Raw genomic sequence first — 26002 nt, 5'->3', positions numbered from 1 at the left:
TTCTGTGCGAAGATTTTATTAAAAGACATGGTGGGAGGTGGGACGTGTAAAGAAGAAAATTGCTTTTGCTACTAAAGGTAAATTAGCCAGTTATTGTGATTCATAATTGCAGCAGCTTTTTCTGCTAAAAGGAACTAAGTAGTGCTGATTCAATTACGTTTTCATATGTGCATGCAGACAGTTCTGTGCTTTTAGAGGAGGCTTTCTGTTATGGCATTTTTCTTTTTCTTCTTTCACAGTTGTTAATAAAGCAAAGATGTTGTCAGCTGGTGTAGCGGAGGAAGTGTTGAAGTTTCTGAAGTCTGAAATGCCTCCGGTTCAGTTTAAATTATTGGGAACTCTACGGATGCTAATAGACGCTCAAGGTAATAGCATGGGTAAGCTGGGATAAATAAGACCCTTATTACTTCAGCACATCAGAGATTTTCTCTCAAACCTCCCAAGATATTAATGATACAAGTCAGAATTGATTATTTTAGTCATTGTTTAAAGAGATGTTCCCTCCAAGTCTGAGATCTAGTTTTTTATGCTGGAGAGTCAAGTACGCCGCCAGTCTATCTGGATTCCTGCTTTTTTTTTTTTTTTTTTTTAGTAACTGATGCTCAATTTACTTTAGGTTTGGATAGACTGGCTTTCTCACACACTTTACATTGTTTAATTTCTTGGAGCGATTAAAAAAATGCTTTTTGATAAACTATACAATAAACACTAGAAGGATTTTGAAACAGCACCCATAAAAGGAGAGCGTGTGCCCAAGCTTGCAGCGTTCCACACCACTGGAGCTGTCACATCGAAAATCCCACTTGGAGCAGGCACCACCAATGTAAATTATAGTCTCTTTATTGGTCACATAGGTTAAAAGCAGCAATACAACGGCAGACTGCTGTTTCGAGCTTCATGCTCTTTGTCAAGTTGTCAAATCTGCAATACATGCATCAGCATTTCACCACACCTTATATATAATGTATGAACCAATCAGTGATCAGCGTTTGAATTCTCCAATAGCAGAACCTGCACAGCGTGGAGGACCTGATGGGGAACTGTATAGAACACCCAAAGTTCCACCCCTTTAGGTAAAAACACTCCCACCGTTTGTTTCCATTACACAAAAAGACCTTTTAAAATGTCACCCGATCAAAACAAAAAGGTTGCCATGCCCCACTACACCTACCTCTTCACCTATACAGTATCTCAGCTCCCTATTCCAGGCCTCAAAGGCACAAAATCCATTGCTACCATCAGCCAATGAGCTATCTCTGCCATCAGCCAATCGCGTCCGCCGCCCCGCCGGTCCGCGACCAATCAGTGCATACCATTGGAACCACCAATGGGCCACACTGATGTCACGCCTTCTCCGGAGGTAAGCCAATAAGCGGCATGTATATGCATATTGCCACTGGCCAATCATGCCCCCGGCATCCCCGCACGGCGGCCAATGACGCACACACTCTAGGAATGCCGTCTCTATCCAGACCGCGTCATATGCTGCCTACCAATCCGCTGCAACTGACAAATAATGCGTCCAATAAGGACTCTCAAAACCCCAAGGGAGACATCCCATCAGTCACGCCTCCATCATAGTAATGGCAAGGCTACTTCTCGCTTCTCATGCGCAACATGGTTTCTATGGTAACCGTAAATATACCAATCGGAAGTCCCCTTCAAGCACTGCAATCAGCACAAGAGCACCAACACAGCGCTCACGTGCAGCAGATGCAGTATACAACCTATCCCTTAGGCTATGTAAATGGCACATGGCAACCCAACCCCAAAGGATACAATAGTATAGTACATAATGTTCTGCATACATGAAGAGTCCAAACGCCTTACACTAATCAAATATAAATATAAAACTATACACTTAAAAAACAGACAAGCATGTCACAAGGACACTGCCGTCCATCAGATGCAAAACGACAGATCATAGTCTAAATTAAGACCCTCATTTCCAAGGACCGCCAATTTTCTAATCCAGAACGCCTCACGTCTGGACAATTCCTTCTCACGATCCCGTCCTCCACCCCACCCAACAGGAACCCCATCAATAATTTGAACTCTTAATTGTGAAACAGTATGACCAGCTTCAGCAAAATGTCTAGCCACCACCTGTGTAGTATCTCTATTTCTAATAGCCGATTTGTGAGATGAAAGTCTCACTTTAAGGGCCTTTGTGGTTTTACCCACATAGGTTTGTCCACAAGGGCACTTAAGTAAATAAACAACAAAAGTAGAATTACAATCAAAATGTTCTCTAATCAAAAATGATGTGCCTTTGAATGGATGTCTATACAATACAATACAATACAATAACATTTCTATAGCGCTTTTCTCCCATAGGACTCAAAGCGCTTAGGCTCTCTCAGATTCAGTAATTAGTAGGATGAAGTATTCACACAACAAAAGTTATATTTCTGCAAATGCCAAAATGTCTAAATCTCCCTTAATAATAGAACTACACAGGTGGCAGCTAAGACAAGGGTATGTACCCTTTTTGCCCTCTCTAATCCTATCAGACCTAGCCCTAGTATGCACTAGTTTATCTCTGATAGTGGGTGCTCGTTTAAATGATGACAGTGGGGGGGGGTAACGGAATTCGGGGACCCTAGGAAAGGCCTCTCTTAGCAGATGCCAATGTTTGTCCAAACGTGAGGCGTTCTGGATTAGAAAATTGTCGGTCCTTGGAAATGAGGGTCTTAATTTAGACTATGATCTGTCGTTTTGCATCTGATGGATGGCAGTGTCCTTGTGACATGCTTGTCGTTTTTTTAATTGTATAGTTTTATATTTATATTTGATTAGTGTAAGGCGTTTGGACTCTTCATGTATGCAGAACATTATGTACTATACTTTTGTATCCTTTGGGGTTGGGTTGCCATGTGCCATTTACATAGCCTAAGGATTAGGCTGTATACTGCATCTGCTGCACATGAGCGCTGTGTTGGTACTCTTGTGCTGTTGATTGCAGTGCTTGAAGGGGCCTTCCGATTGGTTTATTTACGGTTACCATAGAAATCATGTTGCGCATGAGAAGCGAGAAGCAGCCTTGCCTTTACTATGATGGAGGCATGACTGATGTGATGTCTCCCTTGGGATTTTGAGCGTCCTTATTGGACGCATTATTTGTCAGTTGCAGCAGATTGGTAGGCAGCATATGACGCGTTCTGGATAGAGACTACATTCCTCGAATGTGTGCGTCATTGGCCGCCGTGCGGGGATGCCGGGGGCGTGATTGGCAAGCGGTGATATGCATATACATGCCGCTTATTGGCTTATCTCCGGAGAAGACGTGACGTCAGTGTGGCCCATTGGTGGTTCCAATGGTGTGCACTGATTGGTCACGGGGCGGCGGACGCGATTGGCTGATGGCAGAGATAGCTCATTTGCTGATGGTAGCAATGGATTTTGTACCTTTGCGGCCTGGAATAGGGAGCTGAGATACTGTATACGCGGAGAGGTAGGTATAGTGAGGCATGGCAACCTTTTTGTTTTGATCGGGTGACATTTTAAAAGGTTTTTTTGTGTAATGGAAACAAACGGTGGGAGTGTTTTTACCTAAAGGGGTGGAACTTTGGGTGTTCTATACAGTTCCCCATCAGGTCCTCCACGCTGTGCAGGTTCTGCTATTGGAGAATTCAAACGCTGATCACTGATTGGTTCATACATTGTATATAAGGTGTGGTGAAATGCTGATGCATGTATTGCAGATTTGACAACTTGACAAAGAGCATGGAAGCTCGAAACAGCGGTCTGTCGTATTGCTGCTTTTAACCTATGTGACCAATAAAGAGACTATAATCCAAGTGTGATTTTTGATAAACTATACATAATTTTACAAAATTAGACATTTTAAATAAAATCCTACAATTACAGCGCTTGTAAGTATTCTGTAGTAGGATTTTATTAATTCCATAATTACAGTAACACTTTGAACCAGAGTTCCCAAGGATCCCATGCTTAAAGCGGAATATAACCCTGCATTTCAACTTTGCTCTAAAACATTATTTACAGTATATTATATGCAACCAGCATTTTTTTTTTTACTAGACCAGCATTGGAAGGGTTACACAGGGCTTTAAAGTCCCTAGAGATTTCTGCAACCGAATCCGAACTTGAGTTAGATACTTTTTGTTTACAAATATGTGTTTATTATGACTCATCTCTCTCACTGAGAAGGAGCTTGGAGGACAGCCAAAGAGATGTATCTATTGATAAACCGTTACACACTAACTAAATAGAATGTATCCATCTGAATGTCTGCACGGAACTTAAAACCTCTGTGTTTAACCCTTCCAATGCTGGTCTAGTAAAAAAAAAATGCTTTTTGCATATAATATGCTGTAAATAATGTTTTAGAGCAAAGTTGAAATGCAGGGTTATATTCCGCTTTAAGAACATTGAGTTTGATCCCCCCCCCCCCCCCCCCCAAGTACCCTTAATGACTAACTAGATGTTCTCTTTCAGTCTTTTAGAAGCCTACTTTTTTTTCTAGACATACTAAAGAACTGGATCAGAATTCTACATTCAGAATGAGCCACTTCTGTTTATGCATATTTCCTGTACCATTCTGATCCAGTTCTTCATCATGCCTAAAATAAAAACTTTTGGTTTCTTGCAAGCTTTTGAAAACTTTATATGGTCAAAACTGCAGAATCCTATTCTCAAAGTGATCTGCTTCCTGGCAGGTCAGGCCCTCTTGGTTACTTGGCTGTGCTGCATGTTCCTGGCTTGATAATTCCCTCACTAACTTGGGAAGACCTTTGTTTATTTTTAGTGTCCAAAAGATTTTGACAAGCAAATCCGAAAATAATGACACAAACAGTCGTAGGTAAATAAAAACATAACTAGATAATAGATATAGAACATCAATGACCTGTTATGGGAATTTACAATGGCTCTCATCACAACCGTATAACAGGTATATGGATAGAACAGATTGCAAGCACAGTTCAGTAGTATGAAGCAAGGCATAAACAAAAGGGTTAAGGGGGTAGTCCCCATCTCTTGTGAAGAACAGGTTTTTTTCCCTCTGTGAATACAACTAAAATAAGTAGGGTACTAAACCGTACATCACTTTGTTTTATTTTTAAAAGTTTAGTATTAGTCATTTATTGCTTTATCTTGACGACAGGTGATGGCCTGATTGATACGATGTAAAGTACATACGGGTGATCTTACTGTTAGTTGGATCATTTCTAACAGTTGTTACATTGCTCTCAGCCGATGCGATTTCTGAGCTCCTGAGAGCCAATATTACAAATCTGTCCTATGAAATATGATTAAGGTGGCCATCTACTATTTGATGTTTTTAATTGATGAGATGATTGATTCAATAAAAACACCTATGGCTTTCCTGATCAGTTTTTGATTGATGTGGCAATAAAACATCAGCCATGTCTGTTTTTTTATTGGTATACTGCAATAGTGAGAAACTTATGATCAGCATCTGCGGAACTTTGCTCTGCATCAAGCACTGGCTGCATTTGGCTTCATAATTGAACCATATTGCACTATTGAGTGGTACATGGCAGTAGTCTAGACTAGCTAAACAATTGATACTGGATATGTCAAATCATTTATCATTGAGCATAGACTGAAGAGTGTATGCCCAGTTAAGAGCAGGACTGCATGAAACTGAGTGGACCTCAACACGTGCTGGAGCTGAAGAGAAAAGCACCTTCTTGGGGCTGCTCTCTGCTGAATGTTTACACATCTTATAGCTGCATAGTAAGAGCTGTTTAGCTCACTTAGGACGAGTGGTGGACATCAAAGCAGCTCCCCTTGTTAGTGTGTGTACACAGGAGTACTGTTACTTGCTGGGATTGTGACTTAATCCTTCGGACGACAGTTCAGTGCTGAGTGTAGTACAGACACATCACTAGCCTGCAGCCTAGCAATTTGTTTTACCATTGTAGCGAAGGCGAAGTGACTTTGTGCAGTACACCAAGGAGTTGGATAGGTTAGGAGGAGAACAGTGGACTAGGCCTGTGCTGAGCCAAGGTGATGTGGAAATCTAAATCTCTAGATGACACTTTGGGGTCACTGTACACACTAGATTCTTGGCAGAAGCTGCCCTGGCTGAGAACCTTCTAGCATGGGCATGAAGTTGTATTTATTAGTGATCTGTAAACACAGCAGAAAACATAGGGGGCTTCCTTGATGTCCATCCATTTTGAAGTCCGCTAAACAAGTATGGATATGCAGCTAGAAGGTGTGTTTAAACACTCTATAGTTTTTCAATTGCGCTCCCCTCCTCTTACCCTCCCCTCTATATTAGGGCTTGCTGCAACTCAAAAACAGATGCTACATGTACATCTCATCAAATAAAACAACACTTGTAGAGTGGGCTACCCTTTCCCAATGTTCAATACATAAACAATGAGTTCTTAATAAACCGTCCTCCACTGTTTAGCATCCAGTTTCCAGGTACTCCAAGGTATTCATCCGTTAGTGGCACAGTTCACATGTATGGAAGGAGAAAGAGACAGAAATCATAGTGCGATCCGTTTTTTGAACCATATGGGGACCACCACCCTATGGGGTCCGACTGTGCAAACTTCTATTCGGGGGTCACCTCTATATCCGTCACCATTAGCCAACAGATGGCACGCTCACCTTGCTGGAAGGCTGCCCAGCCTCACAGACAGCAACTGCACTTTAAAGGGTTAACCAGCTTCTTTCCAGTGGTGAATGGTGCATCCAATCTCAAACAAAACAACAAGATGACATCATAGTGCAATCATGCTTGCAAACCAACTAGGTTCAAATGACAGCTACCGTCTATTAATCTCCTGCTCACCCTTTGCTGCTGCTGCCCACACTCAGACAACTTTTTATGGGTGTACAGTCTCAACCTCAGTGTTTAAGAATATATTCCACTTCCACAGACCATCAGGCATATTCCAGGCTAAGAAGTAATGTCCGCCGACTGACGTGAAACTATTAAGGTGGCCACAATACAATCAAATAAATGTTCCTGATTTCAATATAATATACAATTTAGTATTTTTATTGACAAAGGAACTTTTTTTAATCGAGAAAAAAAATGATAGATTTTTTTCCAATAACACTCCAGGACAGGTACACATTGAGACTTGGCTCCTCCCAGGAACAGGAAATATCCTTCAGCCTCTCTATAAATTAAAGATGGACCCAGGGTCAGGCAGTATTGGATATTTCCTGGTCCAGGAACCAGGTCTCTCTATGTGTGCTCGCTGTCCCGGAGAGCCTGGGTGGCTAGGGATATGTTGGCACTGAAGCGGGCTGGAAGATATACGGAAGTCCGTTTCCCCTGTGGAGTACCTGTGGGTTTGGGCTTTTCAGCGACATCTCCCAGTGGATTGTAGCCCTGTTGGTCGGCCTGTTGGATGGTAAGGCTCCGCTTCAGGAAGGGCTGCCCCCAGGACCCATCATGCGGAGGCAACGGCCAGGTGGAGGACGTCCGGAGGATGCGCAGAGCGGAGGCAGTGCGGAAATCCTCCGGCCGCGACCTACGGGATTACTTCCGGGTCGCGTGACGTCACTTCCTGTGCGCCGGATGAAGAGGGGCAGCCGCCCGGAGTTCTCCGCACACGGCGTCTCGCGCGTCAAGGAGAATGTCGGAGGTAGAGCAGGAGCCAGGACGGGTAAGACTGCTCTGCGGGGATCCGGGCAGCGGTGGTGACCCTTGTGGGGGCGGCAAACCGCACGCAGCAGAAAGGGTTTTTGGGCTGCATTGAGCCTGTAGTGTGGCTTAGATGAAAGCTGTTTGTATTTGGGAAACAGTCTCTCTTATGGTTGTTATGCACTGCAGGCTTGGATTATTGTTTATTCTTAATACAGATAAAATCCATAGCATGCAAAGTAGTTTTTTTTCAGTATTCTGGTGAAAAACAAAACACTTGCATATTTTACTAAATGTATTGTTGGTGTAATAATGCAATGCACAAGCTAATATGTAAATGTGTTTAAGCTGATAAACATAGGCTGTGTGACAAGTTAGTTTTTTTCTGTTATGTTGTTACAGGGCACTACGGCAAATGTACCTGACCCTGCAAAGCCCTCAAAACGGTGCCCTGTGTGCAATGTAAAAGTGAATCCTGCATCAACTAAGTTATTATGCAAGGATTGTACTTATAAAGTCATGAAACATGAATCAGCATCTCAGAGAGATATTCAAGCTCTCAGACAGGATTTAAAAGATACATTAAAAGAATTTAAGGCTACGTCGGTTCCTTTTAAGCCCGACACTCCGGTTGAATCACAGGCTGATCAACCCTCTCAACCTAAAGAGTCTGAGATAGTAATTCCCAAAAAAGCTACTAGCAAAACTAACAGACCGGTTATAGTTTCAGATGAAGATGAAATTAGCGAGAATGAGGATGGTTCTGCAAGCTCTATGGAAGCACAGGAAATAGAGAATAAACCTAAATTCCCTGTGGCGGAGACGGAAATGTTGTTGTTAGCAATATATGAAGATTTAAATCTGAATAAAACAGTTACTGGAGCAGTATCACTGCATGACAAATTGTACGAAGGTATGGAAAGCGCACAAGAGCTGAACTTTCCTGTACATCAATCTACCAAGAATCTGATAACTAGCCAGTGGAAAAACCCAGATAAAAAATTATTTATGTCTAGAGGTTTTAAAAGACGCTTTCCGTTCTCGGAGGAAGATTGTAAAATATGGGACAAGAGTCCCAAGTTAGACTCTGCTTTCTCACAAGTAAGCAAGGATGATGAACTGGCGTTTGAAGATCTGGGCTATCTAAAGGATCAATCTGATAAAAAAATAGAATATGCCCTAAAACGTTTGTGGCCTGCCATTTGTGCAAACTTCAGACCCTCTACTGCTACAACTTGTGTAGCGAGAATGCTAGCATTATGGATGCAGCAGTTGGAAGATAACATTAATAAGGGTATGCCAAAAGATCAGTTAATTAACTCAATGACGGTCATGCATAAAGCGGTAGCTTATATCATAGACGCAGCCTCGGAGTCTATTAGGTTGACAGCCAAGGCAGCGGGTATCTCTAATGTTGCCAGACGTAATCTGTGGATCAAGACCTGGCATGGGAGTATGGCGTCAAAAAACAGAGTATGCTCTATTCCTGTGGTAGGAGATACTCTGTTTGGTCCAGAATTAGATGAGGTTCTGGAAAGAACTGCCAACAAGAAAAAATCTTTTCCGAAAAAGAGACAATTCAAAGCAGGGAAAAGGTTTTTTCGTCAAAACAGACAAGCAGACAGATCTGAAAACCAAAATAAGAGACGTTCATGGTCCTTTAATAAAGATCAAAGGAAACCAGGTCCGAGTTTCAGAACCCCTATCACACAAAGCAAACAATGACAGGTTGAAAGTGGGGGGAAGGTTGGGCTATTTCCTTCCACATTGGAAAACAATAACAAAGAGCCCTTTTATTCTAAATCTTATAAAGAAAGGTTATCACATTGCCTTTCAGGCAAGACCTCCCAAAAAGTTTGTAGTGACCAAGCAGCTGACTTTGCCTCAACATCAGGCAGCATTGCAGGAAATCATTACAGATATGCTGGACAGACATGTGGTATCAGTAGTGCCAGTGACACAAAGAGGCGAATGCTTCTACTCAAAAAATTTTCTAGTTCAAAAGCCTTCCGGAAAGTACAGAATAATTCTGAACCTGAAACCCATAAATCCTTACATAAAATACGAAAGGTTCCGGATGGAATCAATTTACTCGATAAAAAATCTACTGATACCAGATGGTTTCATGGCAAGCATAGATCTACAAGATGCATATTGGCATATACCAATAGAACTGGAATTGCAAAAATTCCTAAGATTCGCAGTGGAAATGGAGGGGAAAATTCAGCATTTGCAGTTCCGCTGCCTCCCATTTGGCATAACATCAGCCCCAAGAATCTTTACCAAGGTCATGGGAGAACTGATAGGTGCCATACACAGACAGGGTATTATAGTCATCCCCTACCTAGACGACCTGTTGATAGTAACAAAAAGTTTACCAAGTCTAGAGGAACACAAACAGACTGTACTGAATCAGCTGCAACAGTCAGGCTGGATTGTGAGCAAAGACAAGTCACAACTCACTGCAACACAAAAGATTCTGTTCCTAGGATTCATTATAGACTCAGTACAACAAAAAATTCTACTCCCACAGGAGAAAGTACAAAAGATAATGTCCGAGGTGGAAAAATTCAACACTTATCAGACAATAGAGATCAAACGAATTATGCAACTTCTGGGTCTTCTATCCTCGGTAGCACCAGCAATCCAGTGGGCACTAATGCACACAAGAGTTCTACAGTCGTGGATGTTATCCAATTGGAACAAACAACAGAACACTCTAGACAACACAGTGACAGTGGAACCACACATAAAAGACAGTTTAGGGTGGTGGCAGATATCCCAACATCTCACACAGGGCAAGCTGTGGTCCATACCGATACAGAGAATCTTGACGACAGATGCCAGCCAATCAGGCTGGGGAGCCCATGTAGACAAAGTCCAGGTGCAGGGACTATGGGATCACTCAATGGCGGAACATTCATCAAATTACAGAGAGTTGATGGCCGTGAAGATGGCAATAATAAGCACAATGCATCATCTGAAATCCTGTCATGTACAAATTCAATCGGACAATGCAACAGTGGTCTCATATATAAATCGTCAGGGAGGAACCAGGTCCAAGAGGTTATTACTCCTGACGTTGGAAATTCTAGAGATAGCAGAACACAATTTCCTTTCGTTAACAGCAGTACATCTAAAAGGGGAGTTGAATGTTTTAGCAGATCAGCTGAGCAGAGTTCAGACTACGAACACGGAATGGTCACTCAACCACAGGTTGTTCGAGATTATAGTGAGCAAATGGGGTCAACCACAAATAGACCTGTTTGCAAACAGGTCTAACCGGAAATGCAAACCATTCTATTCCCTAAATATGATGGACAGACCAAAGGCAATAGACGCACTGGCTCAGAATTGGGATCAAAGCATACTGTATGCTTTCCCACCACTAAATCTGATTCCCTTGGTACTGCAGAAATTGATGAAATCACAGTGTCAAATGATATTGATTGCTCCAAACTGGCCCAGGAGAGCGTGGTACCCACTTCTCCTGTCAATGCTTACAACACAACCATGGGAAATACCGGTATCAGAGGATATGATACTGGTGCAGGACCAAGCTGTATTAAACCTAGAAAGATGGAAACTTACAGCGTGGTTTCTGAAAGGGCAGTCCTTGAGAGTAAGGGGCTGTCAACCAGAGTAGTAAATACCCTATTAAAAAGTAGGAAGGAAAATACTCGCCTTATTTACCAGAAATACTGGAAGACTTTTATTTTATGGTTAGAAAAATCAAACTTCCATTCGACAGAAATGGCAACAATTTTAGAATTTCTGCAGGAAGGAGTTGAAAAAGGATTGGCCTTAAGCACTATTAAGGTCCAGATATCCGCACTATCAGTTTATCTAGACAAAAAATTAGCACTAGATCCACTTATAATTAGATTTGTAAAATCAATTGAAAGAAATAGACCAGTGACAGTTAGACAATTTCCTAAATGGGATCTATCCTTGGTCCTGCAAGCATTGACATCTAGTGAATTTGAGGAAGATTCCCTTAGAATATGTACTCTAAAAACTGTGTTTTTAGTAGCAATCACGTCTGCTAGACGCATAAGTGAACTGCAAGCTCTCTCACACAAAGAACCGTACTGTTCATTTTTTAATGATCGAGTGGTGCTCAGAACAAGCCCGGAGTTCCTACCAAAAGTAGGAGACATGTTCCATAGAACACAGGAGATAATTTTACCTTCCTTCTGTATGGATCCAAAAACAGAAAAAGAGACTAAACAACATAAGCTAGATGTACGAGAGAATCTAATAGTCTACCTGGAAAAAGTCAAAGAATTCAGGAAGTCGGAATCATTATTCGTGAATTTTGCAGGGAAATCCAAGGGATTGAAAGCATCCACAAAAACCATAGCCAAGTGGATCAAAGATTGCATCATAGAGTCATATAAGATTAGTGGTAAAGATCCTCCAGTGAACTTGAAGGCCCATTCCACCAGGGCAGCCGCAACTACGTGGGCTTACAGGCCAGGTACGTCACCATTGAACATCTGCAAGGCGGCAACCTGGAAGAACCTGGGAACCTTCATGAGGCATTATCGATTGGATCGGCTAACGGAGACCGATCAGGACTTCGGAAGAACTGTCCTAAGGGCAGTTAGCCCACCCTGAGGTTGGGGATTGATTTCTTGCTTATCATCTCAATGTGTACCTGTCCTGGAGTGTTATTGGAAAAACCAGGAGTTAGCTCACCTGGTAACGACATTTTAAGTAACACTCCAGGACAGGTGGGGGTACCCACCCCCATATATATCAAATATTGCATGATATACATGTTATGTTATATGTTTGAAAATGTAATATAAGGAGGTTAGGTTTAGTATATTGTTCCTGTTACTTGATATTATACTGCCTGACCCTGGGTCCATCTTTAATTTATAGAGAGGCTGAAGGATATTTCCTGTTCCTGGGAGGAGCCAAGTCTCAATGTGTACCTGTCCTGGAGTGTTACTTAAAATGTCGTTACCAGGTGAGCTAACTCCTGGTTTTTGTTTTTTTCCAATAAAAATATGCTCAGATGTGTTGGATAAAAATCAGACAGAAATATAAAAAAAAACTGAGTTTTTTATTTGATCATTTGATATTTTTGGAAATATCAATAAGTGTGTGGTATGTTGCTTCAATTTTTCTGATTTATTTGATGAAGTGGAAAAATCAATCAGATTTCTCTGGCCAAAAAAAAACAACAAAAAACTATAAATAAGATCACCTGTCTCTGCTGTGCATAGCAGTGTCAACACAGTCATGCTTTGCCAAGATAAAGCAATACAATATGACATTTTTAAACTATGTAAAATAAAACAAGGTAAGTTACTGTTTGTTACCCCAAATGGGTTTATTATATGCGTAAGGTAAAGTGTGGGATTTTGCAATAGATAACCTGAGATGTGCAGTCCGATTAATAGTTCAATTTCACACCCGGTTGGAACACTGCACCCATGTACCTTATTGGCCACATCCTGTAATTTGTACACCAGTTTAGAAGATTGTTTACAGAAGGATGGTATGGCCATCCGAGCAATAGCTTGAACAATTTCCTTCATTTAGCTTTTCTTCACATCAGGCAGAGAACTCGGTTTTCTTTTTGTAAACCAAAGTGAGACTTTGAATGTACTGTAAGCACACCTTCATGCATCAGCCACTAAATTACAGTAGAGCAGTCTCTGGCTTGCAGTCTGGTGGCACCTTGTCCATCCACTGGCCATATACTTTTACCAAAGTGGTCATGCGAGATTTTGGCTTTACAGGATATGGCCCCACGCCCTACCCTTCCTGTCTGCCTCTGCTACAACACAGTGTTTGGTGTATGGTGGACAGGGGTGTGGCTGTAGCCAGAAATATGGTTGTGCAACACTTTGTAAGTACAGACTGCATTTGGACCTATGAGCTTTCTGTATACACATTTGTTTAGATGAGCACTCTAGAAAGTTTAAGGCTGCAAAGAATGCAACCCTTACCCTTAATGTGCATTATGTAAGGTTTTAGTTTCACTTGAAACTGTGGATGTGTTTTGCAGTCTACCTATTTTCTAGCACAACACTGCTGCTGTACTTCACTTCTAAATTGTCATTAGGATGTTGGTGAAAATTAAAGGGCAACTGAAGTGAGAGGGATATGGAGGCTGCCATATTTATATCTTTTTTTAACCAATGCAAATTGCCTGGCTTTCCTGCTGATCCTCTGTCTCTAATATTTTAGTCCTAGACCTTGAACAAGCATGTTTGTTTCACGTGTGTGATTCAAACACTACTGATGCATGATAGATCAGCAGGATGCCAGGCAACTGGTATTGTTGAAAAGGAAATAAATATGGCAGCCTCCATATTCCCGCTTCAGCTGACCTTTGATTGGTGCATGAGGATGCACTTACTACCTAACATTACTCAATGGAAGCTAGGACTACCAAAAATAAGCTGTTCTGTGGCCCTAGCAGTGGCAGGTAGATGGCTGGCCATCTGTCAGCAAACATGATGTCTCATGTACTCTGTGCATACAAAATAGCAGTGCGGGTGGTTGCAAGAGTTGCAGCACTCTCCCTGCTCCTTTCAAATGTAGTAGAGCTCTACACTGCAAAACTGCAGTTACAATAGAGACATGAGCTTTCTGGTTGCGGGGAGCTTACTTAAGTACCATGCCATTATGCAGCACATCAGTGCAACATGCTGAAAGTACTATTATGTGAGTGCCTGTTATTAGGCTAATCGGGGGTCCCAGTCCCAATTTGCACAACAACATTGAGGCCGGCTTCACACTGCAGATTGGCTGCACAGTCAAAAACAGGCCTTCGAGGATTACCTCGTTAGTGTGCAGTTATCCACATCTGGCAGCCAGCCAAGCAGGAAGTGACGCTCACCTCCTGTGGCAGATGTGAGCACGTACTTGGAATTATATTGCAATAAATACGCTTCCATGACGCGTAAAACCTGCGGTGGTTTTTCACACTGATATGCGTCGCCATAGACTTAAAGTACATGACTTTCGGTCCGCCACACGTTGGCGCAGAACCGCATGGTAACCTACATCTGTCCGAGTGTCAGAGATGCAGAAATAAGTCACTTCCATCGCATCGCGCCGTACTGCGTTAGTGCGAAAGTCTCCATAGACTTTCATTGCCCTGCGGTGGATTGTGGTAAAATTGCTGCACCGCCCCTGTGTAAAAAAAGGGGCCTGATGGTCTGCATGAGTGCAATACAGAAATGGTGGGCGGATTTATCATAACTGGTATAAAAAGCACTGGAGCACAAATGGAACAGCTGCTCGGAGCATCCAGTCAGATTTCCTGTTTCATTTATCTTGCCTTCCATTGTTGCTCCACTTTTTCCCACCTTCCCTCCTGTTTTTCATCTCAATAAATGCCCCCTAGAGAGTATTCAATAACTTATTATTCCTTCTGGTGCCTGCTGTAAAGTAGCTGTGTATTTATGCAGGTTTCCTGTCTACAGGTTCACTTTAAATCTTGTGACGTTAGTTTGCCAATTACCGCTGTTCCTCTGAACACAATGCCTGGTATGGCGATATTTCAAGAAATGTACTATTCTGTATAGGAGCATAGAAAAATGGCAAAGCAGGATGGAAAATCAGTAATATTTAGTACAATGGAACTGCATTATTAAATGTGCATAATAATGAGTGTAGGAAACTTGGCAGTATCCTGCGTGACATTTTATACTGTGTGTTTCCCTGCAGCTGAAGCTGCTGATCAGTTGGGGAAGAACACTGAGCTAGTGGAGCGCCTTGTAGAATGGTGTGAAGCCAAAGACCATGCTGGAGTTATGGGGGAATCCAACAGGTTACTTTCAGCCCTTATACGACACAGCAAATCAAAGGTGAGAGGTATAGAGTTTGTAGAGGAAGCATTATGCTAGTGTACACGCTTATGCATGCAAGTGTTGAGTTGCTTAAAGGGAACCTGACGCTAGAGGTATATGGATGCTGCCATCTTATTTCCTTTTAAACAATACCAGTTGTCTGGCATCCTGCTGACCTTTTATGCATCAGCAGTTTCTGAATCACAAGAATGCAGCAAATATTGTCAGATTTTTGTCAAACATCTGATCTGTATGCTTTCTGGGGTCTATGGCTTAAACTATTAGAGGAAGAGGATCAGCAAGACAGCCAGGCAATATATATACATTGTGTTAAAAAATAAATGTCATCCTCCATATCCCTCTCACTTCAGGTTCCCTTAAAGAGAACCAGAGCTGAAGCAACCTCATGTATTTTACCTTATAAATCAGTGGGAACATGACAGTAAACACCTAATCTGCTCTTTGTTACATTGTTCTCTGTTTAATTTGCCTGTTATCACCTCTAAGATAAGAATCCCGACTAAGCAGTCGGTCTGGCTTTGCTACAGAATAATTATAGCTGAGACTGTGTTCTTTGCTGTCTTCAAGTCCAAGCCTGCCCCCTGCTGGCTTTGCTCAGGAATCATTATAGCTGAGTCATTATAGCAAAGCCAGAATCAATGCTCAGTCCGGGATTCTTATCTCAGCTAGATAACAGACACTTTTAGCAGTGAGGATGGAACAGAGAGCATGGTAAATGTTTTCTCTAATGTTCCCACTGATTTCTATGGTAAAATACACAAGGGTGCTTCGTCTCTGGTTCACTTTAAAGTCAAAATTACTTGTAAACCCATTGGGCTTCACTATCTTGAAATCTTGATTATCTCTTATAATGTGTTTTTTGCTCTGCTAGATTTTGGTGTTGGACATTACGGTCACATTACTTTCATAGTCTCAAGAGACTTGACTTTATTGCTCTGGTTGTGTGTTGTGTATGGCCACTTACTGCTTTCACCACCTATAGACTGCTCCAGAAGGTTCTCTGAAGTACAACTGTGTCCACAAGTTACATTTTGGGTGTATGGAAACAAGGTATAGCCCATTGTTTGATTTTTACTGCTGTCTACGAAGCAGATGCGCATTTCCTCACCTCTAGTCCAGATCTTACCTGCCTTGTTTACATAAGAAGAGAATTCTTCATAAACTTATGTTACAATGCAGAATCCACTAGAGGGCAATAACACACAAAGAGTGCTAAGAGCTACTTTAACAATGGTTAATTTGCATATATTCAGCAGTGATGCACTGAGACATCTCGGAGCTCACTCCAACCTGAATTATCGCAAATTCTATCGGTTTTAAGAAAGCAAACTTTTGTTTTCCAAGAGCTACTTTTGACAGCTCTTCAAATACATTGTAGTGTACATACTTTAAAGGACAACTGTAAGGAGAGGGATATGGATGCTGCCATATTTATTTCATTTTAAACCATACTAGTTGCCTGGCAGCCCTGCTGATCCTCTGCCTCTGTTTTTAGCCATAGACCCTGAACAAGCATGCAGCAGATCAGTTGTTTCTGACATTATTGGCAGATCTGACAAGATTAGTTGCATGCTTGTTTCTGGTGTTGTTCAATCACTACTCCCGCCAAATAGATCAGCAGGACTGCCAGGAAATGTGCATTGTTTAAAAGGAAATAAATATGGCAGCCTCCGCATTCTTCTCACTTCAGGTGTCGTTAAAAATATTTTTACACGCTATATGCTGTGTACAACGATGTCAGCTATTTTTCTGTTGCATTCTTGGCCAGCATTTATACAAACCATATACTGTATGTGTGCATGCATGTGCAGTGTTACTCTGTTTGCAGAGTGTAATGTTGAAGTCAGCTGAGGTGAGTGTATGCACTGTTGCACAATGAACTGTATTAGTGTCTGGTCATTAGTATTTTTCCATTATCGGAGCAGCTCGGCATTACAGGAAAAGCTGGCATATGGTCATTCTTCCTGCTACGTGAACTAATAATCACAACAATCATTTGTGAGAGTTTCCTCCTTCATGTATTAAGCCCTAATAACTTCCATAAGAGCTGTGCTAAGCTTCCTGGAGCTCCAGCTGTTCACTACAGTGGGCTGTTTTACTGGATGGTTATAATATGAATGGAAATCAACCTCTGACACTTTAAATCAAATGTTAATTTCATGCACACTTCATATAAATAGAAGATCGTTACCTGCATCTGTGGATAACAGGCTCACCACAATATGTTTTCATCGTTTTGTTTTTCTGTTAGCTGCATGCTAATGGTTTTTATTTTGCCTACCACAGTGTTCATCTTACTGGTGATGTTGGCACTATGCAGCACATAAGGGTATTTCACAGCTATTTAAAACTACCCTTACAAAGGATGATCACTATTATTATTATTATTAGTATTTATATAGCACCGACATATTACGCAGCGCTGTACAGAGTATATTGTGTTGTCACTAACTGTTCCTCAGAGGGGCACAAAATCTAATCCCTACTATAGTCATGTCTATGTATGTATCATGTAGTGCATGTATCATAGTCTAGGGCCAATTTAAGTGAAAGTCAATTAGCTTATCTGTATGTTTTTGGGATGTGGGATGAAATGGGAGTGCCTGGAGGAAACCCACGCAGACACGGGGAGAACATACAAACTCCATGCAGATAGTGCCCTGGCTGGAATTCGAACCCGGGAATCCACCATGTTGCCCACATGATAGTTCATGTTTACTGCCGGGTATTTACTCGAATGTCCTATTTGAAAACTATTTTTCTGGCCTAAGTTGTACTTTTAAAGTGGACTGGTATTGCCGCAAAACTTTGCTCAGTAAAATGATACTGCCACGGTGCAAGGACTTTGCTAGGATCGTCTAATCAATTTATGTGCTCCAGAGTAGGTCTAAAGCGGGTATGGGCAAACTTGGCCCTCCAGCTGTTAAGGAACTACAAGTCTCACAATGCATTTGCCTTTGAGTCATAAAACTTGTAGTTCCTTAACAGCTGGAGGGCCAAATTTGCCCATACCTGGTCTGAAGCCTGATACACACATACAGTTTTGATTGGCTAATGAATGGCCATTTTTACCGCTGCCATGTAGTATGAGAACTTACCTACACAATCTGTTCATAGCATTCAAAGTCTGTTGGCCCTCATACTGCATGGAGGTTGTAAAATTGGTCAATCAACATTGCATGTGTGTATGCACATTTATATGTATGAACTGAAAGATTACTAATACAGTAATGTTCACAGTTTTTACTATTTAGCTGTTTTATAAGGGATAAACCAATAATTTGGTGTGCTGACAAAGCTGTAATGAATGTCTCCCAGTTGTCAGACTTTGTGGTCTATTCAGACTGCTCCTTTGTAAACATGTGTGTACTTGATGTCTGAAGACTCATGGATATGGTTCCACCCATAAATATTGAACAGGAAGTTAGTCTTTCTCCTTACCTTTTAGCCGTTCCCTGTATGACAGAAGTGTGTACACATGCTGAACTAAACACAGCAGAGGCATCTATTTGTGGCTGCTTTGATGTCCATGATATGCACTGAACAATATAGAAGACTAAAGTAAGCTCCTGGTTCTAGATATTTCAAACCCTGTGCTCTGTATAGGATGGGGACCACTGAAGCTGATGCTTGTATACACTTTGCATGATGCTGGTGATCCATGCTCTTTTCTTCCAGCTCCTTCACCAGCAATAGATGAAGAACTATCTGTTCCTAGTAAGGTGGTAGAGTTGTCTGATAGGAGGCAAAGCCATGGAACAGTAATAAGCCCACATATTTCAGTTGTATTATAGGTCTGCACCCTGATGTGGTCAGTTAGGCCACACAGACAGTGGGTTGTGCATTGGAGTTGCTCAAGTGTGCATTTTCATTTGTCAGTCAAAATCAAGTGCACAAAATATATTCAGAATGTTTAAAGCAATTAATAGAAATGTGCATTATTCCACAGTAGTCAGTCACAATCTTTCAGCTTTTTCCAACCATGTTTTCAAGGGGGAGAAAGATGCCATGTTTTTCTTTTTAAACAATACCAGCTGCCTGGCATCGTGCTGATGCCTTCCTCTTCCTCCCTCAGTGTCCTGGTTCCAGCGCTGTCAACCCTGTCACTGGAAATTGGGTGCATTTCTGTCCCCGACCGCTCTCAAAGACGGGCGACTGTAATGCCCGAGCGCTCCTGTCTTAAGGCGCTCTTGGGGACACAAGTGCTCTTGAAGCCTTCCAAGCGCTCACAGAGGTGTATTGGACCAGTTGGTCGAATACCTCTAATGGGAGTGATGGAGCTGGAGAGGACACAGAGTAAGGAACCGGAAGGCTGTTTAGGATCCAGAGCCTTCCCTCTACATAGGTAAGTATCTGACTTGTTTCACTTCAGTTTTTCTTTAGAAGGAAATAAATAGGACAGCCTCCATATCCCTCTCACTTCAGTTGTCGTTTAAAGTAAAAGCAAGTAAACAGACTCTCAACTTTTTCTACAGCTCCTTTGCATTCTGTTCGATAAAAGACCTGAAAACCTTCATAATGAACAATGGAACTGCAGGGTTTAATTGGATCTAGTGACCTGGCAAGCTGGCCAGGAAGATCTGACACACACAATATTATTTTATTTGCATTTAAAGAAAATGTGCTTTGGACGCTGGGCACTTTGTGTTGTGTATGGAAGAGATAGCAATTTCATGCAAATTTGTTTTCGTTCATTGCTTGGTTTCTCTCTGCCATAGGATGTAATTAGAACGATTGTGGAAAGTGGTGGCATCAAGCACTTAGTTACCATGGCAACCAGCGAGCATGTAATAATGCAAAATGAAGCACTTGTTGCCTTGGGATTAATAGCCGCATTAGCATTACGTGAGTATTTTAGAAGATGTATTATTTTTTGTGATTAACCTAGTGCATTTGAATTTGTGCGCTACAGTTTAACTTGTGATCAGGTACGAATAAGTCTAGCAACTTCACCTTCCATAAACAATTATATCTAGTATATGTTTATCCAAATCAGGTACTACTGATTATCATTTGATCGTCTTAATGAAATTATCAGAAGCCAAACTATAATATTAAAATGAGCAAAAATGTACAAAGCGCATTCCCTGAGTACACTGCCGGCAGTACCGTCAAGTGTGACCAGATTCTCAACATTCAACAACACCACACTCAAGGCCTGGACCTCAATAAAGAGAATTCCTTATGCTTTATTGGCCAAAATGAAGCTCACCACATAGCCTGGCCAGCACATCTTTTCAAGCCAGTTAGCCTTTTCTCAATTAAATAGCCATACAAAGCATCACAGAATCCATGTTCCATAAAACTAATTAGTAGTAGGAAGACTCTGGAATACATAGAGCCATCCCGTTCCTCCATCCTGCTTGTAGTTCCATGCTATCCTCCAGTGACACTCATGGGCACAATGAGGTTGGGGTCACACTTTGCTTTTTATATCTAGTAGGGATGGGACGGCGAATCCATGAATCCCTCGAATGTTGGGAAATATTCGTGGATTAAAATCTCGCCGCCATTTACCGCTCCCCGAATCCGCCGAATCCCGACGCTGCATCCCTGCGCATCCGCCGCTCGCCATCGTCCTCCAACCCCCCCACGCCTCCTCCGCTGCCCCCTGCATGGTTAAAATAGTAGTCTTTCACCTATCAAGAGCGGCAGACCTCTTGCCGACTTCCTGGTTCCCCCTAGTGACTGGCTTTTACTATTACGTCATCAGTAAAAGCTGGTCCAGCCACTAGAGGGAACAGGGAAGTAAGGAAGAGGTCTGCCGCTCTGCGCTCCACGGGAAAGGTGAGTGGATACTTATTTATGCAGGGGGCGAACGGAGGAGGTGTGGGAGGGTTGGGGGGAGCACAGGGCTACCTACCTGAAGGCCACTATACCTACCTACCTTTGTGAAGGCCCCTATACCTACCTACCTATGTGAAGGCCCAATATACCTACCTACCTATGTGAAGGCCCCTATACCTACATACCTACCTATACTAAAGGGCCTATACACTGCTACCTATACTGAAGGCCCCTATACCTACCTACCTATGTGAAGGCACAATATACCTACCTACCTATGTGAAGGCCTAATATACATACCTACCTACCTATGTGAAGGCCCCATATACCTACCTATGTGAAGGTCCCTATACCTACCTACCTATAAGGCCCCTATACCTACCTACCTATAAGGCCCCTTAAGGCCCTATACCCTGTTACCTGTACTGAAGGCCCTTTTACCTACCTACCTATACTGAAGGCTCATGTACCTTACTACCTATACTGAAGGCCCATATACCTACCTACCTACCTATACTGAAGGCACATGTACCTTACTACCTATACTGAAGGCGTCTATACCTACCTACCTATTCTGAAGGTACATGTACCTTACTACCTATACTGAAGGCCCCTAAATATTATTACCAAATAATTGTGTTTTTTTTTCATATCTGTGCATGTGTGTACACCCATTATTTTAATACTCCTATTTTCTTGTCTTTTTCTAGAAACTGCCGAATCATTTTTAGAAAGTGCACAGTTAGTTCAAGTTCTCCATAGACTGTTATCAGATGACAGAAGTGCACCAGAGATTAAGTACAATTCTATGGTTTTGATCTGTGCTGTTATGGGTTCTGGTAAGTAATTTTTACTATGCCCACAACTTTTTTTTTTTATCAACAAAAATACGACTGGTATTAAAGGACCACTATCGCGAAAAAGTTAAAATCTGACAGAACCGACAGGTTTTGGGCCAGTCCATCTCCTCATGGGGGATTCTCAAATTTTCTGTGTTCTTTAACATTTCCTGAACAGCAGTTTAACTGCTAAAATTATAAGATACCAGGCAGCCTCCCTACTCACCTGCACACTATTTTGTCAGTTAGGACTTTGAAGACCATGGTGCCGGTCTGACTTTTCTTCAAGCAATTATAGTCTGCGGTGCTGCCAGATTGGACCAAGGCACATCCATCTGCCCAAGGAAAAAGCGGTGCTTCACCACAATTCCATCCAGTCAGTTAGGACTTTGCAACTGCCTGGACCTGGGTGCTATATTTTGTTTTTCAGGTCATGCCTTTGTGGCAAAAACTGAAAGGATTCCAAGTAGGAACTCCTTGCACTTCACCCCCCCCCCCCCCCAATTCTGTGCCCTAAACCGCGTCATGCTTTGTGCCATAACACCACAGCAGGCAATGGGAAGTGAATGTTAATGGCTACTACAGCCATGCCCTCTTCTAGTAGAGCAAGGGGAAAGGATGAGGGACGTATGTACCAGTCGCTCGCCTAGAACATAGTGGAAAGCCAGGCAACTGATAAAAATGGCCTGCATCCAGCAGACCCAGGGGACCATGCTAGGAGATGATGTTTGATATAATCACTGGAGCTGTCAGGGATTTAAGGAATATGTTTGGTTTTGTGGAGAGAGGAAGTATGTTTGAAGATGGTTGTTGTAGGTTATTCTGAGGAAATGGCCCAAAAACAAAATTCCTGGCTATCCCCTTTAAATTATACTCCCTATTATAAATATGACACGCTTGGCATTTAGGTTGAATGTTTACTAAGCCAATTAATAGGTTTGTTACAAAATCCACGTTCAAAAACCTTCATTGTAAAATCTATAGAACATGGAAGGCAACTTTCTCAGTGAAACCAGCAAAGTAATTGATGAGTGACCTCAAAGTGCCAGTGTATCCATAGGGTATGTCTGTGTAATACAGTTTGCTAAAATACTTGACTTTTATAGAGATGATATGGTAAGTATTGTTTTTACTTTTGAAAGTAGAGAAGTGCTCTAAGGGCCCTTTTCCACCAGCGCGTTTGCGCTGGCTGAATCGCAAAACCGCAAACCGCTAGCGATTTTACAATCGCTACGGTTTGCTTTTTAACATAGGAATCGCGGTAGGTCATTTCCACTACCGCGATTCGCTTTTGTCGGGAACGCGAACGCGCGGCAGAGCGATAATTGCCGCGATTTTGCTATGCAGTGCATAGCATAGCAAAATCGCGGCCGCAAACGTCGGGGGAATCGCCGGTTTTGCGATTCAGCAATCGCTAGCGTTCAGCGTGAACGCTAGCGATTGCAGGTGGAAAAGGGCCCTTAAGCAGACTTAACCTTACCTTTATCATTAATCAAAGTAAGTCCACCTTTTAGGGAGGCTTACAGTCATGGGCTTAACCATCACCCCTGCGACCCCTGCCTTCGCAGGAAGGCCCAGAGGCTTTGGGGGCCCCTCCTCCTCCCTCTCCCCAACCGAAGTGCAGCCAGTTAGCAAAGCAAAACTCCCCGTTTGCTCACAAGAACCGTCCCTGCCACCTCCTACCACCATGCAGAGTAGTGAGTAGTGGAAGTGTCTGTTTGCCTGCTTCACAGCAGAAGACTCTCTGCTGCCATTCACCGCCTCCTGATCATGTGACCCCTCATGGGGTGTCGGGACAAAGGGGGCCCCCATGCTATCATCTTTGCAGAGGGGCTCTATTAAGTCTTGTTGCACCACTACTTACAGTGCATATACACCCAGCCTAGCAATACATTCTGCTGCTGTGGACGAGGGACAACAGGACAGAGAAGTAAGAGGAGAGCAATTCACTTGGCCGATATCTGGTAATCTGGATTTTTGGGCAGTGCATCAAGGCCACTATACACTCTAGATCAGCCTTTCTCAACCTTTTTACCATGGAGGAACCCTGTAAATAACTTTTGGATCTCAAGGAACCCCTGCAAACAATTTTTGGGTCTCGAGGAACCCCTGCATTTATTTTTCAGGAGGCATGGTTTTAAAGTAGGTTAGGCTGCTAATTTCACTATCTCCTATTACACTGCCACTCATATTTTCTCCTGACCCCCCAATTTAGTGCTTCTTGTTACAGTACCACCTATTATAGTGTGCTCTATTATACTTCCCCCACGATGGGGTAAAATGCCAAGGAACCCCTGCAGATTCCTCAAGGAACCCTGGGGTTCCAGGGAACCCTGGTTGAGAAAGCCTGTTCTAGATTCTCAACAGACGTGGACTGTCAGGGCCATCTCTGCTAAGTTTAGACTAGTGTGTGTACTCAGATTTCCTGTTTTGCTTTTTAAAAACACATTCCTATTGATTTTCAGCAGGTCCTGTTTGCACAAGGAACTGTAAGGTTCACAGTCAATACTTTCCCATACATAATTGCACTTTGGCCTCTGAATTGGTGCAGAAACCACAGCATGACCTTATTGGAGGTGCTGTTCTTCTACTGCTCTGAAGGACAGTTTGACATCAAACTCTTCCATGACTCTGTAAGGTTTCATTTGATAAAAGTAAGGCTGCCTGATCAATAATTTGCCAACATTTGGCAATATTTTTCAGGAAAAAAAAAGTAATGTGTTTAGGTGCGTACATATGTCCAACTTTTTCGAACAACTTGTCGTCAAACAGGTCATTCAGACTTCATGTACACACAGACCAACAAAGCGGCTGCTATGCTAGTTTACCTAATTTACATGTCGTTTAACCAACTTGATAATGGACAGTGGACTGGATAGAACAATGGACTAGATTAAATGTATGATCAAACGACTTGTTGTTTGAATGTCTATAAAGGCCCATACACACGTCTGACTTTTCGCTCAAAATCAGTCTTATCACCCGAACGACAGTCTGTACACACGCCCGATTTCGCGTGCGGACGACTGAACGACGGGACGTTCAAACGACCCGTCGTTTGCAAAAGTCCGACGTGTGTATGGGCCTTTAGTGTCTATCTAATAGACATTCAAACAAGAAGTCATTTGATCAGTCATTTAATACGAAAAAGTAGTTTGTACACATGTACTAATTGTCGTTTGAACGACAGTCCAATGGATCTGCCAAGCAGATCAGTCAAAACTGCTGCTTCCAGTCTATCGATCGAACATACACATGTCCAACTGTTGTTCAAACGACCAGTTTGAACGACGAGTCGTTAGGAAAAATCAGACGTGTATGTACCTTTAGTGATATTTATTACACTGCCAGTGCCACCTGATTTTGAGAGCTGCTGATGGTCATTCATTAGTTTATGGGTTATTGAGCTTTGTTACAGATATATGTACATATGAAGAATATGCTTTACCTATAGACAGAATATTTAACTCTATGAAATAAAAAAAATTTTGAACATAACATTTGAGATACTTTTTGTTTATTTCCTGTGTCCCAGTGACACCCATGAATCGTGAACCCTGGGTGTGACATGGTCAGTAAGACAGGGATGTCTCCATTTTGGACATGGTTAGCAATACTAACTTTACAGGGATTATGACACTGCTCCATATGAGAATTGTTTTTGCAATTGCTGTGTCTTCTGGAAGGCTTGCCTTTGCTTGATGTTTTGATAAAATCTCTGACACCACTGAGGACATGAGTAGCATTTTATTCTCCAAAGGATATTTGTACCCTTTAGGATCTGCAATCATAGTTTTGTTTTGTGGGTGTCAAGGGCGCTACACTTTAACTTCCTACAACCCAAAATTAACAAGAGAATAACTGGCAAGGGATTGGTTGGCAAATATGAATACTTAGAATGACTGCAACTTTAGTTCCTCTTATCCCTTCTATCAATG

General features: G+C 42.2%; 1 protein-coding gene across 5 annotated transcripts in view; it reads left to right on the top strand.

The window, feature by feature from the left end:
- RAP1GDS1 (Rap1 GTPase-GDP dissociation stimulator 1) overlaps positions 1–26002 on the top strand; it is a 160363-nt gene that overhangs the window by 133510 nt on the left and 851 nt on the right. For 3 of the 5 annotated variants that reach the window (XM_068232203.1, XM_068232211.1, XM_068232183.1), the window contains 4 exons: positions 240–377; positions 15296–15435; positions 20157–20283; positions 21936–22064. In XM_068232203.1, coding sequence (XP_068088304.1) covers positions 240–377; positions 15296–15435; positions 20157–20283; positions 21936–22064 — 534 coding nt within the window. The remainder of the gene's footprint in view (positions 1–239; positions 378–15295; positions 15436–20156; positions 20284–21935; positions 22065–26002) is intronic. The other 2 variants (XM_068232220.1, XM_068232194.1) reach the window with 1 other exon arrangement.

This window comes from Hyperolius riggenbachi, chromosome 1 (assembly GCF_040937935.1).
Source record: "Hyperolius riggenbachi isolate aHypRig1 chromosome 1, aHypRig1.pri, whole genome shotgun sequence".
In the NCBI taxonomy this organism is placed as follows: Eukaryota; Metazoa; Chordata; class Amphibia; order Anura; family Hyperoliidae; genus Hyperolius; species Hyperolius riggenbachi.
This window is presented reverse-complemented; position numbering and strand designations above follow the sequence as displayed.